The sequence below is a fragment of the Mesoplodon bidens genome (genome assembly GCF_964165515.1).
Source record: "Mesoplodon bidens genome assembly, chromosome: 12".
NCBI lineage: Eukaryota > Metazoa > Chordata > Mammalia > Artiodactyla > Ziphiidae > Mesoplodon > Mesoplodon bidens.
The window spans coordinates 8,182,126-8,200,741 of NC_138168.1; the positions used below are offsets into that span (position 1 = coordinate 8,182,126).

General features: G+C 38.4%; 1 protein-coding gene across 1 annotated transcript; it reads left to right on the forward strand.

Annotated features, from left to right (window-relative positions):
• Positions 1 to 8,496: 8,496 nt before the first annotated feature.
• Positions 8,497 to 8,884, forward strand: LOC308626204 (E3 ubiquitin-protein ligase RNF166-like; the record flags this gene model as incomplete). The annotated part of the gene is made up of 1 exon (XM_081251066.1): positions 8,497 to 8,884. One exon carries the CDS (start codon positions 8,497 to 8,499, stop codon positions 8,869 to 8,871), a length of 375 nt encoding a protein of 124 aa, XP_081107192.1. The 3' UTR covers positions 8,872 to 8,884.
• Positions 8,885 to 18,616: the final 9,732 nt, after the last annotated feature.

Here is an 18,616-nt window from a genome sequence, read left to right on the forward strand (position 1 = left end):
CAAAGAGATCCAATAGATCTTAGTACAAGGATCTGAATTTGTCTTGTTCTGATAATTTTTATATTCTTTTTTTTTTTTTTTTTTTTTTTTTTTGCGGTACGCGGGCCTCTCACTGCTGTGGCCTCTCCCGTTGCGGAGCACAGGCTCCGGACGCGCAGGCTCAGCGGCCATGGCTCACGGGCCCAGCCGCTCTGCGGCATGTGGGATCTTCCCGGACCGGGGCACGAACCTGTGTCCCCCGCATTGGCAGGCAGACTCTCAACCACTGTGCCGCCAGGGAAGCCCTGTATATTCTTAATGTATAAATAAATATGTTCGGGAATCTTAGATTAATGTAAAACATTGAACCATGGCATATAGAAAAGAGGTTGGTCTATGGTACCTACTGTATAAATGGTAGTTGTTATTTATTATTTTATACTTATTAGCATTATTATCATTGTTGTAGCTGATATTAACTCCTTTTTACATTTGATTTCCAGAAAATAAATTTCAGATCCTAATTTGATATACCATAATGCAAAAAGAATGCATAAAATAGAAGTTGGGAAGAGTAGCTAGTTTCTGTGGGAGTTTAGATCTTGTAAACTGGCATTCTGACGTTTTACAGAATGTAAGTTTAGTCCTTGTGCCTGAATTGAGCCAGCAAATCAGTTTTCTGAGGTGGCAGGGCCTAGTACTACACTCCTGAACTTGACAGAATCACTAAGCTAATGGAGAGCCATGAAAGAGGGATGGAGAGTAAGTTTCAGGTAACATCCTAACTTCACTTCTGACCTCCCGTGAAATTTACAAAACTTCTGTAGCTTACCTTCTATAATGTCAGATTTCTCCAAACTTTTGGTATAATTAAATTTAGTTAATAAGTTGCTTTTAAAATATTTAGAAAAATATCAATCGGTCAGAATAATTGTAGAATACCAGTATGAAACAATAAAAATCTTGATCATAAAGTTTTAACATTATACTCTTTTTATTTATGTAGTCATTCAAAATAAATACACTTACAATTAAATTTTATTCTGTACCTACCACATCTAAGGCACCATGCTGGGTACAGCGACCATGAAGCTGAGTAAAACAGAGGTGATCAGAGAGTACAGATGTGTAAACTAATAATCACAAGTTGTGATGTTAGTAGCAGCAATGGACATGCACAGGAGGAAAAGCAGCTTGAAAATGCTAAAAGCCAAAGCTAGAAATAAGCTAATAAGATCCTGAACCATGCTTACATGATGGTTCATGCTTTAGTAAAAAGATAAGAATGAATTCTAATTAGTCTTTCAACTGCTTGGTTTTAAATGTGTGCTTCCAAACTGCAAAAGTGTGCTTAAAAGCAGTTTCTCTCTTCATTAAATTAAATTAAGTACCTTCTCTAATATTCTTTATACTACCAAATTTATTTTAATAAAGCTTTTCTTCTTAGATAACATTAAAGGTAAATGAGGAATTTGAGTTAATGGAAAAGTACAGCCTTTCTCATATTAATCACTTTCAGCGATTAATGTCCTGAGTGTAGAGAGCCACACATGCCTCTGAACTCAAGGCCAGAATTCTCCCCGAAATACGCAAGACCAGAGTGTAAGGTTTTAGTCATTTCTGAAACCATTCAATTAACTTCTATAAAGCTATTACAATATTTTTTGTTTAATGTAAGAATTTCTGAGAGAAACTGGAATGATAAAATAAAATTTAAAGTTTATTGTAATTCTAAGACTAATATATACACTTAGTAACAAAATGTTCTGGGTTTTAAGCCTTGAATTTCCATTATTGTCACAGATGGTAAAATAGGAACCCTCTTATCTCCAAGTTTTAACTCTTGAGTATCATTGGTTTCCTCACGTATTAAAATTTAGGAAAAATAGTTGCATATAAACACCCAGGCTTTTACTTGACTCCTAAAAGTTAAAAGGTCATATACCAAGTTCTGGTTTCTGGTAATGGTAGAGTGGCTTACTATACTACTACTAATAAACTCTGAACAAAATATTCAAAAGGAACTGTTTAAAGAACTTAATGTTCGCAGGAGCTAGAGAGCATATGACCCTTGAAGGATCCATATTGATTTTTCCTTGGGGTACTCCCCAGTCCCCACAGCAAGCCAAAGATAATACTCAAGTACAAAGTCATAACTTATTGGATTTCAGGACTGTCACCAAGCCTGGAAAACTAGGAAGGCAGTATCTCAGAAGGCAGGGCCACAGACAGAATACCCAAAAAGTCTTCATTCAAACTCTCCACCCATCCCTGATGGACTTATGGGCTGGGAGGCTCCAAGGAGCCCAGAGGGAAAATGATAACTAGAATTGAAAGTCTTGAACAAGGATATTAACAGCTTCCTAGTGAAAGAAAGACTGCGTTTGAAGTTGAATCCCTCCAAGTTAAAGAGGTTTGGTAAACACTCCAGTTTTTTCATTAATGCTGCAGGTGGGTTCCAGCCCCAGACTAAGGGATTCAGGCATGAAGTCAAACCTACTGTCAGATATTGTGGAAGGATCCTGGGAAGAGGAGAGAGAAATGAATGCTGAGAAATAGAGTTTTCCAGTTGTTTCCTAAAACATCAGAAATGGTTTCTGAAAACAGTAATTAGTGATTTTTACTTCAAACTAAAGGAAAATTCTAGAATGAATTATGAAATACTTCAGATGGATTGCATACTGTACAGGGAACTCAGCTTACACTCCCACAGATTCTCACACGGTATCATTGTAAGTCCAAATGTATACCTTTTTTATGGTAAATTTGGAAATATCTGGAAATTGTAAAAAAAATAGAGGCTCATAAATACCTCTTTTAGAACATTTCCTACACTAACTAAATTGTGCACAGGTATGTGTAAAACATAGGTCATTGAAATTTTTTGAAGCAGTAAAATATTGTAAAGAATCTAAAAATCGTCAATAAATATATCTATCAGAATTCTTGTCAGAAACAGATCGCCCATTCAGTTTGATGAAGGAACAGTTTAAATATGTGTTGGCAAGGTGTTAGCAAGGTATAGGGGAAATGGTGCTAGAAACAACAGGAGCAGTTATCATCTCTGTGCCTAAAGGGGAAAGAGACAGAGGGTCTCCAGAAGACAAGGAGAGAGGGCCACCTTCACAGGAGCTAGGACCTTTGGTCGAGGGAGGTAGCCAGTGCAAGACAAACCTTAAGAGAGGCAAGGGTGACTCTTCCCCTTCTTTCCAGTGTGTTGCTGGTGCTTTCTTGTGGTTCAACCAAACTGAAAGTCAAAGGGTAAGGGAGCCTGTTGATGTGGTCCATGCATGCCAGCCTCCCAGGGCACAGGAGAAGGTGAAGAAGGGTGGCAAATAAATCTGGAAAAGCAAATAGAAGTTATCTACACTTGATGTAAATTACAATGTAACTTGAATTATTCCATTAAAATAAATCAGTGTATTTAGAGTAAAAAAGGCCATTAGCTGAACAGGATGAAAGCGTTGGGTAGTTAAGTGGGTGTATTCATAAACAGTAGATGTATGATGGATGGTATAAACATATATATGTTCTATCTATATCCAGACTCACAGATACAGGGTATAACCATTCCTCTATCTGTTTATATGAATATGAATATAACATGAAATATATTTGAGAATATATATGCCAAACTCTTAACGGTGTTACTTCTAGGGAGTTGTTGTGTATGGGCACTGGAGAGAATGAAAGTCTGTTATGTTTTAGAGTTGTGTGACTTTAAATTTTATCATGAGAACACATTACTTTTATCATTATTTTTTAAACACATAGTTAAAAGAAGATAACCTAGGACATGAGGAGAAAAAATAAGAAAGCCATGATCACTAGGATCATGCAAAATTTCAGTAAGAAGGTATTCTGTTATCTAATTTAACTTTTATACGGGCTTACTAATCTTGCTGATGAGAGAAATGGGGTAGCAAAATATTTCACATTTTCTCAGGTTATCACTGAGGACAAGCTGAAGAAATGTGTTTGAGTTGATCATACACCTAGGAATGTTTGAATCCCAACCCAAACCTGAGTGCCATCTTTGATGGTGTGCTCTGTCTTCTGCCCTGTTTCAATCACTTTTATATCAATGACATGTCAAGTTATTAAATGACGTGGTGGCTCAGACACTGTACTGAGCAAGATATGTGATCTAGTGACTGAATGAAGAGCCAAAAATGTCCTGACAAACAGAACAACAGACCAATAAAATAATGTATCATCTGATGTAAATGTAAGGTCCCAAACTTGAAAGAGAACAAAATTACTCATATATATCCAGGATCAAGAAAGATGGCTTAGTAGCGGCATGTGTTTAACTTGAATCAGTTCAGTAAGTGTCAACAGTGTGATGTGGCTCATTGCAAAACTCAATGATTGACATCACCTTCATAAAATAATAGTGGCCAGGAGGCTAATCAGATTATACTAAGAATTTTAGATTAAGTGGAGTATGCTCAAAGAAGAACACTAATGCTGATAGCAGAGTTTTAAAATCATACCTCGTGGACCCTGGTTAGAAGATTCGTCTTTATGTTACCCTGAAGTAGACCACCTGATGAAGAGCACAGTAGCTGGATCTGATGTAGAAGACTTGAGTCTTTTCATGTGGCCCTACAGTTAAGGCCAATGAGTCATGGATGCACAGGGAGAGACTCCAACTCAATACCAAGTAGACGTGTCTGACAGAATATTCTGACTAGAATGGACTGCCTTAGAAGTAATGAGCTTTTGGAAAATAATTTATAAATGAAACTCAAGCAACTGACACCCATCAGATGCCTTCAACCCTGGGATTCTGTGGTCCCATATACTTCCCATTTTTTCATAGTCGAAAATATGACTTCCTCTGGTCTCCAAGTCAGCACATTGATGTTAAATTTATATTATTCTGGTTTTTACCTTCACCATATGAGAAGCACCTCAGATGTAAGGGAAATTTATAATAAAAGGACCAGTTTACTGGGCTGTTGAATTCCTGTTAACCTTCAGGTAAAACCACTTCCAGTTTTCAAAGTTCCTCCTCAACTCTCCCTTCTATACATACCTGATTTTCTATCTGTAAATATCCCTGCTTGTTTTTTCTGCAACTTTTATCTTTTTCTCCTCTGGTGTCTCACTATAAAGCCTTATGTTTCTGGAACTATTTACCTCCTCTGATTTGCCAAGTTTTACTTCTGAACTTCTCTTTGACTAAGCTGTGATTGACACTCCACTCTGGGACCTTTCCCCTCTCATTAGCAATGCCATCTATTCTCTTGTCATTATAGATCACCTGAGAGAATATGTAGTTCAATCTTTTCAACTTTTAAATCTCTTCTTTTATTACTCTCTTTAAGTTTTATTCATTTATTCCCCTTTAAAAAACATTTTTCTATATGATCTGTGCACTTATCATTTTACCAAATATGTTTTAATTATGAAGTATTATTTTTTAATGTAAAATATTTTATTGTATCTGAGACATATGGCTAGTTTATGTCCCCAACCATGCTTTTTCTGTATGTTTTTCACTACTACCAAGCTTTCTTTCCATGGAGAAGAGATATTCAACTCACTGATATTTAAGAACTATTAGAAAAGATATACTGCAATACTCTATAGCTTTGCTCTAATAATTCAAGCATAATCATTCAAGGAAAGATGGTACAGTCCAGTGGAAAACAATCTTACTCTTGGCCAGTCGAACATATGGAGATTCCAGAAGAATGTACAATGATTCATATATTTGTTCAACTCATATGCTTCAAGCCATAAGGCGTTTGTGGGATGGGTGTTGCATGGGGCGTCCAAAGTGACTTTTCAAGTTTAAATAATTTGTGCTGATCTCCTGAGCAGACTTAGGGTCAACATTTTAGACTCTCAGGATACATCCCTGTGGTCAATAAGGAAAACGTTTCCTTTTTTTAGGGATTCCTTTCTCCAGGACACCAAAGACTTATGAACTCTGGTTGTTCTAGACATAGAGGTTGTCAGTAGTTTGATTCAACATCAAAACAACATTTACTTCTTGACACACCTCCTTATTAGATGCAGAAAGAATCATTCTCCCAATGTTGCTTTGAAATATTAAATGAGTTGAGTATCTTCAGTATGTGCTTGGGCCTCAGAAAGACAGAAGGGGATGTGAGAAGGGAAATAAAATAGGTTCGACACAGCAATAATACATAATGATTTTCTACAATCCTCAAATTAAATATCTGGAGAGCAGTTTGATACATGCTCTTGATATTCCACTAAAATCAAACCTTGAACATATAATGAGATTACCTTGAAAATAAATGTTAGAAATTTTAACAGATAAAATGCATCAAAATAAAGATTCTAACATCTAATAGAGTAAGGCTGGGAGACATACTTGGCTGTGATGGTGGAGACCAGATGATGAGGAAAGATTATGGCCGTGAAGGGACTCACGTCAGTGCTCAGAGGTTGGTGGGCTAGTGAGCATCCCCCAAAGATGCCCTTTTCCTTCTTGCCTCTGAATTTTTCTTCCTTGAAAGTATTTATCATAGTGTACTTACCAGCAAGTTAAGATTTACCTTCAAAGTTATTGGAAAGGTGGTATTTCTACTTCAGAAAAATAACAAAAACACTATAAGCCAAAACTCTACCTCAGCTTGTTTGTAAGCTTTCATGCTATATCATTTTTGTTTGTTTAGAGTTGTTGTTTGTGATCATTATCCATCAGAGAACTTTACAGCATATTAGTTTTTTTTTAACATCTTTATTGGAGTATAATTGCTTTACAATGGTGTGTTAGTTTCTGCTTTATAACAAAGTGAATCAGTTATACATATACACATGTTCCCATATCTCTTCCCTCTTGCATCTCCCTCCCTCTCACCCTCCCTATCCCACCCCTCTAGGTGGTCACAAAGCACCGAGCTGATCTCCCTGTGCTATGCAGCTGCTTCCCACTAGCTATCTATTTTACGTTTGGTAGTGTATATATGTCCATGCCAGTCTCTCACTTTGTCACAGCTTCCCCTTCCCCCTCCCCATATCCTCAAGTCCATTCTCTAGTAGGTCTGTGTCTTTATTCCCATCTTACCCCTAGGTTCTTCATGCCTTTTTTTTTTTTTTCTTAATGGAAGTTTTGCTGACTATGGACCTACAAATAAAGCCCAGTGAGGACTTGATAATAAAATGAATATGCATAATGTCTGGCATTTTTCACAGAATTAAAACAAGAAAAATTTTTAATTTGTATGGAAACACAAAAGACCCAAAAAAACTAAAACAGTCTTGAGAAAGAAAAACAGAACTGGAGGAATCAGGTTCCCTGACTTCAGATTATACTACAAAGCTACAGTAGTCAAAACAGTATGGTTCTGGCACAAAAACAGACATGTAGATCAATGAAACAGGATAGAAAGCTCTGAAATAAACTCACTCACATATGGTCAATTAATCTATTACAAATGAGGTAAGACTATACAATGGAGGAAAGACAGTCTCTTCAATAAGTGTTGCTGGGAAAACTGGACAGCTACATGTAAAAGAATAACATTAGAACATTCTCTAACTCCATATAGAAAAATAAACCCAAAATGAGTTAAAGACCTAAATGTAAGAGCAGATACTATAAAAGTCCTAGAGGAAAACATAGGCAGAACACTCTTTGACATACATTGCAGCAATAGTTTTTTAGATCTGTCTCCTAGAGTAATGGAAATAAAAACAAAAATAAACAAATGGGACCTAATTAAAGCTAAAAGCTTTTGTACAGCAAAGGAAACAATAAACAAAAAGAAAAGACAACCTAGGGGCTGGGAGAAAATATTTGCAAATGATGTTAGCAACAAGGGATTAATTTTCAAAATAGACAAACAGCTCATACAGCTTAATACAAAAAAAAAATCAAAAAAATGCAGAGAAAACCTAAATAGGCTTTTCTGCAAAGAAGACATGCAGATGGCCAAACAGGCACATGAAAAGATGTTCAGTATTGGTAATTATTGGAGAAATGCAAATCTAAACTACAATGAGGTATCACCTCACACCAGTCAGAATAGCCAACATCAAAAAGTCTACAAACAATAAATGCTGTGGAGAAAAAGGAACCCTCCCTCCTACATGGTTGTGGGAATGTAAATTGGTACAGCCACTATGGAAAACAGTATGGCTGTTCCTTAAAAAATAATTAAAATAGAGCTACCATATGATCCTGCAATCCCACTCCTGGGCATATATTCGGAGAAAACTCTAATTCAAAAAAATACATGCCGGCCCTGGAAGGCAGAAGTGGAGCCAGTGGGTAGAAGGGACAGGGAGGCCGACTTTCCTCACGTCCCTGTAAGGACGGCTTGGTTAGCGGTGAAGCTGTCCCACTGGCTGCAGGAATTAGAGGTTTTTCGGGTAGTGCCTCCGGCCATGCCTGCAGGTGTCGTCCCCCCGTGCCCACTGTGCTGGCTGCCCTTCGATGCCAAGAAAGTGGACAAGACCGCCCACGTGGAGAAGCAGCTTTCGTCCTACAAGGCACCCTGCCGGGGCTGCAGTAAGAAGGTGATGCTGGCCAAGATGAGGGTGCACGTTGCCTCCTGCCTGAAGGTCCAGGAGCATACGGCCAACCATCCCAAGTTCGTCCCTGTGGTGCCCATGTCCCAGCCCATCCCCAGCGCTGTCCCCAACAGGTCCACCTTCACCTGCCCTTACTGTGGTGCCCGCAGCCTGGACCAGCAGAAGCTGGTGGACAACCACCGCAGCGACCCCAACCGCGTGGTGTGTCCCATCTGCTTGGCCATGGCCTTGGGCGACCCAAGCTACCAGAGCACCAACTTCCTGCAGCACCTGCTCCCTCGGCACAAGTTCTCCTACGACACCTTCGTGGACTACAGCATCGACGAGGAGGCTGCCTGCCAGGCCGCCCTGGCCCTGTCTCTCTCCGAGAACTGAAGGCACGGCCACTCGCCCAGGCCTCCCGCCTCAAGGGACAGTCCCCGCCAGCTCCTGCAGCCCAGGCCCACCTGGGAAGGCACCTTGAGGGCCAGGTGGAGCCTCACCACTACAGGAGGAAGGCCACATCCCCTTCGTCACCGGTTCTTCGGTGCTTCGGGCTGAGCAGGTGGCTTCGGGGGGCAGGCCACTGAGACGGAGTGTGGCCACTGTCTGTGTCTCAAAGCCATGATGTCCTCCCTTCAGAGAGGACCCTTCAGGCCCTGACGTGTCCACAGGCCCCGGCACTGAGCAGGGAAGTGCGGAGGGGGCCCCGGCCCAGCACCTGGCAACGCTTCCCCCTCGCGTGCTCGGTACTGGCTTTTGTGATACCTAGATACCTAACTATATTATCTGGTGTGATGACCTTTTCACATTTTCTAGAGCAAAGACAGAGCAGTTACCCTTCATATTGCAATATCTGTGTTTGACTAGGAATAATAGTATTTTTATGGAACATTTACAAAATTATATTTAAAAAAAAAACAATAGAAAACAAATGGTTGTGGGATTGGTAGAGGGAGGAGAGGAGAGACGGGGCAATCGCTGTGTGTGGGGACCGAGGTGGCCATGTCCCCAGGTCACCTCACCGTTCCCCAAGGTCACTGTGTTAATAATGGGAAGAAATCCCAACACCCGGCCACTTGCAGTGGCGCTGTGTCTGCTCCTGGCCTCCCGGCTGGGTCTTGGCCTCGGCCCTGCTGTCACTGTTCCAAAGCTGACCACCTCCCACCCCCGGCAGGGCCACCCCCAGCAGTGGCAGAGCGCAGGGGCCGGGGCAGTGACCAGGCAGTTCAGAAGATGCTCATCGGCACCCTCGTTTGGTTCATGGCATAAATTACTGCTGTCTTTAAAAAAATTTAAATAAAGTGTCTCGAAGCATAAAAAAAAAAATGCATGCACCCCAATATTCATTGCAGCACTATTTACAATAGCCAAGGCATGGAAGCAACCTAAATGGCCCTCAACAGATGAATGGATAAAGAAGATGTGGTACATATACACAATGGAATATTACTGAGCAATAAAAAGAATGAAATAATGCCATTTGCAGCAACATGGATGGATCTAGAGATTATCATACTAAGTGAAGTAAGTCAGACAGAGAAAGACAAATATATGATATCACTTATACGTGGAATCTTAAAAACTGATAAAAATGAGCTTATTTACAAAACAGAAGTAGACTCACAGACATAGAAAACCAACTTATGGTTACCAGAGGGGAAAGGGTGAGAGGGATAAATTAGGAGTTTGGGGTTAAAGTATACATACTACTATGTATAAAATAGAAAAACAACCTACTGTATACCACAGGCAACTATACTCAATGTCTTGTAATAACCTATAATGAAAAGAATCTGAAAAAGAAGATGTGTGTGTGTGTGTGTGTGTGTAACTGAATCACTTTGCTGTACACCTGAAGCTAGCACAACATTGTAAATTAACTAGACTCCAATAAAAAATGGATAAGAAATGAATATACATGTCTTTATGTTCTCCGAAGTCTTTCTTCCTGCATGCTTTTTTAACTAAACAAGCATTAAAAGGAGTTTTCCCGGGAAAGTTAATTAAACAGAGACCATGATTTCAGTATTTAGAAATTCTTTGATAATTTAAAATATTTTAAAGTTAGTTATGTCAAAAGCAATACTTTTATTCATAGATTATTCTAAGTAGAACCAAGTAGGGGGAAGTATTTCCCAACACATGCTGAGAAGTTAACATCTGGAGGGAAGATTTCTAAATTTGAAATTACATCTACACATATTATGCCCTTGATCACAAACATTCAGGAGCTTCTCAGGATAAAGTTCACATTTTGGTGAATGATTTTATAGTCTTAATTGCCACTACTTTCTTGTATCCCATTTATCTCCCAACAGATTGCTGCTGCAATTACTACCTGCTTTCCTATCAGGTTTTTGCACATTCCTGCTTTGGACATTACTAATAGATGTTTCCCTGTCTGGATTATCTTCACTTCCTGCTGCGACCCTCAGTTTAGAACTTTCCTACAAATCTCAGTTCAAATCACATTTCCTGCTTGAAGCCTTCCTAGATCCTGGGTAAGCATATGTGATATCTACTTTTTGGAATCAGCACATTTATTGCCTATATCACTGATTTTACCTTATAAATATATTATTTTTAGCCTGTCTTAAATTTCTGACTTTACTTTTTCTTATTTTGTATCATATCTTCCAAGCAAAGCCGTGTGTTCCACAGGGTTCCACATAACTTATGGCTCTACATAATTTAGTCTTCTATGAAACCCTGGAGGAGCCATCACAGTATTATTATGTAGGAGATGTTTAATAAATATCAACATTAAGCCAATGAATGGATTTCTCTGAGAGAAAAATATATATATAGTATTGTCAAGTTTTATAGGAATAAATTTAAATATATACTATAGTATTATAAAAATACACAAAGAGCACCCAAATGAGAACAGAGGTTATTTATGCAGATTTGCTTTAGCAAAGTCACTATTACTTCATTCGGCAGAGATTCAAAGGCAGGCAGGTAACAGAATTGAAAAGTTGTATAGTGGAAAAAATGAGAGAAGTTTTTAGAAATGCTTTTATTGGAGGTTGCTGGCAAGGGAAGTTGAAGGTGGGCTAACTAGAAAGGAGGAATCCTATTTGGCTTTCTCTGTCTAGTTCTGAATTGGAAGTGGGGGAGAAGGATTACAAAAATTGGGGAAGCTAACGATTGTTGACCAAGTTCTAACCCTTTGGAGCCAATTGCTACAGAGCTTGTGGTTTGGATTCCTTGGCTGGTTGCTGCACAGGTTGTGGGTTGGAATTTTATTGTTATATGTGGTTGATATATTTAGTCTTAGTAAAATAATAGCTAACATGTTTATAGTACATTATCATGTCCCTAGCATTGTACTAAACCCTCTTTCATTTGGTCCTTATGACAGCTCTGTAGGCCCAACAGATATAAACACTCATATTTTACCAAAAAGAGGACTGAGGCTTGGAGAAGCAAACCATCTTGCCCAATGTATCCAATCTAGTAAAAGGAAGTTTTTTTTTTCCATTTGGACTCACATATTATGAATCTAAATTCAGATTTAAGAGGAAATAATTGTAAATACATATGGATCCAACCAGGCTAGTACAAATGAGAAGAATAAAAACCCAGGGAAATTCCATAAAATTGCTGAAAGTTAGGAGGATAGTATCTTGAAAATCTAAAGGATATCTGGGAAAAATGAAGTGTCATTCAGAACATAAGTGGAATTCTGAGAATATTTGGAAGGAGGAGACTAAGTGATAACTAAAGATTACATATTTCTAACAGGGGTGAATAGAAGGGAAGGAAGCATCAGCTTTTCCATTTGGAATTTCAGTTCGTTTCTTTCAACATGGATGTACCATCTACAGTGGGCAACTCTGTGCCCTCTGGGGGTTTGCAGGAAAATAGGAGGGAGACACTTGGAAAAGGGTTGTTTCAGCGCACTCTTCCAACTTGATGTTAGAAGGGTGTTAGAATTTTAAGGATATGCAGAGAGAAGAAAGGGGCCAGGCAGGGGCTTCCTATTTATCAAAGTGCTGTTTACCAAAGTCTAGTTAGCAGAAATAGTGCCTGAAGTAGGAAGAGTTGCAGAGAGGCAGCAAAATGATTTAGTTACTAACTGATCCTGCTGCTAGTAATTACTGCCTTAAGGCTGGAGAGGAAATAAGAGAGATATAAACGCTTATGAAAAGAACAAGTGGGCTTTTACACCAGCCTGGCTGGGGACATAGAGAGCAAGGAGCAAGAACATTTATTTTAGGATTGATCAAAATTATAGTGGCTTTGCTTCCTTGCATCGTGGGTCAGCTGCCACCTCCTTTACGAAATGTCCCCTAATTACTCCCTCTCTCTCTACCTCCAGAAGATGTATGCATGTTTTTCTTAGAATTTGACCATAACTATTTACCAGTACAGGCAAGTATAATGATAATGATGGTGTCATTACCATCAACACCATATTCATTCCTGCTCTAATACGTCCTCCTCATCTTCTTATCAAATAACAAGCCTGTCACACTCCAAAATTTGGTCATTACTATAATTTATGGAAATAACAAAAGCCAGGCAGCTTTTTATACATGCTAATTCCTCCCCATCCAAAAGAATTCTGTTTTCTTAATGGTAAGGAAATTCTCTAAAAGCCCCTGACACAATTCCAGCACCACAGTGACAGCTGTCTTTCCTATAGATTCTTGAGCTGTGGCTCCAGGTGGTGTGTCCCTTCCAAAACCCCAAATTCCAGGGAACAGTCAGTCTTTCTTGGTACATGTCAGGATGCTCATAATCTAAAAGTGGCTGCTCTGAGACAAATGGCTTAAGACTCCAGGCCGGGGGGTGACAGGGACTTTTCACATTAGTGCAACACCACCTCTACAGTTCTTACAGCAACACATTCTCTGCCCACAAAATACCAAGCGAAGTGGGTATTTGGGGACTTAGTGGCTTCATTTCATCAAAAAGAAAGTTAAGCTGAAACCACTAGACCAGAATAATATATCAAGTAGAAACATTTCAGTTTTAGTTACCACTCGCATTCCCACTTGGTTCCCAGAGCACAGTTATCTGAGGGGATGGCTTTCAGTTATCCGGGCACCCTCCATTTACCCAAGTCAGAAGACCAACTTGCACATTAGGATCACTGCGGACCTCGATCAGGGTAAAGTTAGAAAGGTGGAAAGCACAACACACAAGCTAGCTAACAAACGTCTCTAACTGTGCTCTGGAAATCAAGTCTTCCGCCATGTTCCTACTCAGTGGAGCAACCAGACGATAACAGGGAAGATAATTTAGTTCAACCCTGTTGATGTGCCATCTGGAGAGGGACACATTCAGTGAAGCCATGACCCATCAGGATAAACTGAAAGACATGGCTTCAAGAATAGGATTCTTTGGTGTGGATGTGCAGCAGTTCTGTTGTGTTTCCTTCGCAGACATCACATTCCTTACAGCTTTAAGACACACAAGTATGGTTCCCTTTCCTAATGCACTTCTCGGTAAGAAAATATCAGTAGAATACAAACTTTTCTAACTAAGACGACATCCACTTCCCATGACTAATCACACCCCATCCCTTCCTGCAGCAGGAATCTTTTGTTCTGTTACTATTGCTGCAACTGCTACACCAAGATCAGCTGCCCCTCCATTGATTATATTGTTAATTCTTATCTGAATCCTGAAGGTGAGGGGTTATTATTTCCATTTTTCAGGTTGGGGAGGAGAAGCTGAGGCAGCCTCACAGTGGAGAAGTCATCTGCCCCCAGGTTCCCAATGTCTGTAGTGGAGTCTAGATGCCCCTCTTTTAAGCCCTACATCCATACCTCTGTGTCAGGCTGCCTCTTACTACACACTTAATGACATCTAGATACTCATGTTTTATAAAGAATTATGGTTGCTTAGAACTAAGGTAAAGATATGTTTTAAGAGATTGCTTCTGCTCTTCAAGCTATGGAAACATTAAATGCAGATTTCTTAAGATGGAGAGAATCTTTTCTCTTGTCTGTTTGTTTTGGGGTACCACATCTTCTGGATGTCTTTAAGGCAAGTGGGCTTTGCTTCACCAACTGACTTCCTCAGGTGCATTTACTAGGTGTGTGTGGTTGAAAAAAAATCAGTCAAATCGTGGGCAATTACATTTTTAAAGCATCGTTGCATACAAAAGTTTAAACAAAAATTCTGTAAAAAAGACTTCCAGATGAAAATATGCACACCTTTTAATGTTAGAAAGACAGTACTGGAAAAGATTAGTGTGGCTGAAAATTCAGTCAAATACTCAGGAATTTCTTTTTCTAAGACAGAATTATATACAAGGGTTTAAACAAAAAAATATTCTGAAAATAAGAATGAATACTGCATGAAAATAAGAACAGAAAAATATTGCAGAAAATGTTGTAACTAAACAGTAGTTCATTAAACTGATTATGTGGGAAACATTTAAAGAAAAAGTTTCCAGAGCAATAAGAGGCTTACTGTTTTTTCTTTTTTTAAGTCCGATATATTCTTCTGCATGTCTGTGAGGCAGTAAAAGACTATGTTCTTTAGCTTTGTCATCTTTCTTCTAGGACAAATTGAAAAAGGATATTTGAATTAACTTTTATCTTCTTTATCGATTTTCAGAATCATTAATATAAACTCACATAGAAATTTCTGAGACATCTGATCCTTTTCACTTCTCTCTTCATAGCTGCTGCAATGGTAAGTGTATTACCTTGCAGAGACAGAACTTTAACTTTGATGAAATGCATTATCCAGTTGTAAAGCCAACCAAATTGAAAATAAACTACGAAAATGGACTATGGTGAATTAGGGTCAAAAAAGTTAAACAATTGAGAGAAAGGCTATTCCAGGTGGAAGATGATTAAATCCATTGGTTTGGAGAGGACAGTTATTCACCCTATATAACTATAATACATGTTAGACTATATGGTGCCCCTTCCCTCAATAAACTGATTTTGAAATGAACAAAAAGATATCTCACACACAGGAAAGATTTCATGGAAGAGGTGGCATTTGAGATGTGCCTTGAAGATGAGTAGGATTCAATAAAGAGGGATGATGCTATGTGAATGTTACATTAAATGCTGAATTAAAGTTCTGAGGAAAGGAAGCAGATTACTCCCAAATCAGTGAATCACTTTTGCCAAGGAATCCAGTAATCAGCATAGAAGGATCAATCTAGCAGCATGGTTAAGCCAGACCAGTGAAAACAGGAGGCAGAAAAACCAGTTCTCTTAGTAAAGAAACTGACCATTAGTTCAAGTGAGAAGAAATAATGCCTAGAAAGAGAGCAGAGATAATGGAAATGAAATGGCAAAGGCTGCTGCTAGAATATTGTAGGAAGTCCCATGATGGCAGGAAGAAGGACTGGTTGGTCGTCTCTGTAGCTCAGCCTTGAGTTTTATGTCTGGAACTTAGCAGGGACTGATTATGTTTTGAAGGAATGAATGATTGGATGACTAGCTGAAAGCCAGAGTGTATATGACTTTATATCTATTTTATGAATGTACCTATTGGAGTTTGAATATGAGTTAGGCTTACCCTGACATTAACAGAATTATTAATTTAGGAGGAGCCAGTTTCAGCGAAAGGGGATGTGTTCATTTTGGACAGGTTAAGTTAAAAAAATCCAACAGGATATCCAGGTGGAAGTGTCTAACAGAGAGTTGAAAATATGTTTGTTACTAAGAAAAGAGTATGTTTGTTGAAATAAATGAATGAGTCATCTTCCAAAAAGTGATGATTTTTTATTATTTAGGTATGAGACCCTGTTTTTACCTTATCTTGATTACTGTAAAATAAATTTTCCACTTGGAGTTTTCTACCCTTTTCACTCACATTCTGTTCAAGTTATCTATTGCTGCATAGCAAACGACCTCAAAACTTAGTGGCTCAGATGTCAACCTCAACCATTCAGTTATTTATACTCTAAGGAAATTAAAAGAGAGGTTAAAAAAAAAAGAGGTCAAAGACAAACAATCCCAAGATTACACTGAGAGATTATTACAGTGCCAATATGTCATAATGTCATAGAGTAGAATAAAAATAGATTTTAGAGTTGAACTTTACTGAATCTCTTGGTGTATATATATATACATATGCCCTGTAGCCATTTATTTAAGCAAAGGAAGGATGACAAGTTTACTATGATCTTAATAAAATATGTTTTATGGCCAAGTTTTTTTTGAAAGTTTTAATGGAGTTAGCTTCTGAGGTTTTATTTAAAGATACTTTAAATGTTTTTCACGCTATTACCTAACAACACTATAATCTCTATGTGAACATTGTAAGGGTCCATTATTGTACTGGAGAGGAATAGTTCTTTATCGCTTTGTACTTCTGTGCCTTCCCTCAAGTAGCAGGCTGTCAAGAACCTTTCTAGTATAATTGCAATTGTGAGTAATGGCACCTCCTACCACCTGTAGTTTTCTGTTTCTTATCTGGTCTGTGTTCCAAAAACACATAAGAAAATCTTCTTTGGAATTTCATGGTAAAAAGAATCTAGAAGTTTCTGAACATGCTTGATCCTACTGGCTAAAAAAAAGAGCTAATATGTTCAAGTTCTACTTTTGGGCCAGTGTTTAAAAATGCACATGTCTCATGTTATCTGATTCTTATCTCAATCCTATAAGATAGATACTATCATTCCCCCTATTTTATAGATGAATTAAATGAGGCTTGGATAGGTCATTCTCATATAAGCAAGAATTTTGTGTGAAGTCTTTTGTTCTTTATGAATCCTCCCTCAAAAATGGATAGAACAACTATATAGACAAACAAATAAGTAAAACATCCATGGACAACATCTACTACAAAATATGATAAGAAATTCTCATGAACCTGAAATATGAATGGGAGAGGACCAACTACTATTAGCAGCTGGATCCATATGATACTAGAGACTGTGCATTGGAATGCAGCAAAAAAAAAAAAAAAAAAAAAAAACGTGGCCCGACATAAGCAACGGAAGTTTAGATTGGACAATCTATGAACAGAGGTGGAAACTGGGAGGGGACTTTGCAGGCTCCAATTCTAAAGTGAGGGGAAAGGGTCTGCAGGAAGACCTAATGATGTTGGTGGGTCTGGACCCTTCCAACTCACAGAACTAGCCAAATGGAGCTACTTGCAATTCACGGTCCTATACTGAAGAGGAAGTACTGGGAGGAGAATTCAAGTTGAGTTTGTTAGCTTGATTTACATCTCTAAAATAATTAAACACAAGATCCGTGGGCTCGCATTTGGATTATTGCCCTGGGCCTTGCAAATGTCAGTGGTGGGTCTCGTCCTGAATATTAAGCATGAAGCTACTCTCTACCTTCATGGTAGGGGTGTCAAGAAATTGCAGTACAGGTGCTCCTCCAAAAACCAGGGGATGTGGTGTCTAGGCTGTACCAGAAAATCCATTCTACTTAGCTGATCTGAGTTTGAGAACATAGAAAAATATCAGTTTTTTTCTAACTATATAAATATAGGTCATATTTGGGTGGGTTTTATTTTTCAAAAAGTAGAAAAAGAAACTTTAAAAAATTCCAGTTTGTCTCATATTTTTTAAAAGGCTTTAAAGATATTCAGAGAGATAAAAATGTGATGCAATGATATTTTGCCGTAATGTGAAGAATTTTCTCTGTAGTTTCCCACAAAGTGGACCTCATATCATGAGGAAAGTGATTCTTGGCCATATCCTCTTCTTTCTGCACATACACACTGTTGCAGTTTAAAATCTTATTTATAAGTTAAATTCATTTTCAAGCCATAGTTGTGATGGAACTTTATTTTTTCACTTTCCCAAAGAGGATTCATTTGTTCAGTAAGAAAAAAAGAAGGTATGTTAGCATAGAATTTTAAAATTGTCTTCACTATTTTAATTAAAAATACATGACTGAAAAAATATTTAAAAATCATCTAGTGAGTAAGTGTCCAGGCTAGGAGCTGGTGTCTTTAATTACAGGGCTCTGGTTGAGCCTCCCAAAATATGTGATTCTAACACAGGATGGCTTTTCTCACATATTTAGTTTTAAAGATTTGTCCTGAAGGGCACAGCCGTTAGGCGACTCTATTAGTTTCCTAGGGCTGCCATAACCTATGACCATGTGCTTTATGGCTTAAGACAACAGAAATTTATTCTCTCACAGTTCTGGAAGCCCAAAATCTGAACTTAAAGTGTTAGTAGGCTGCACTCCCT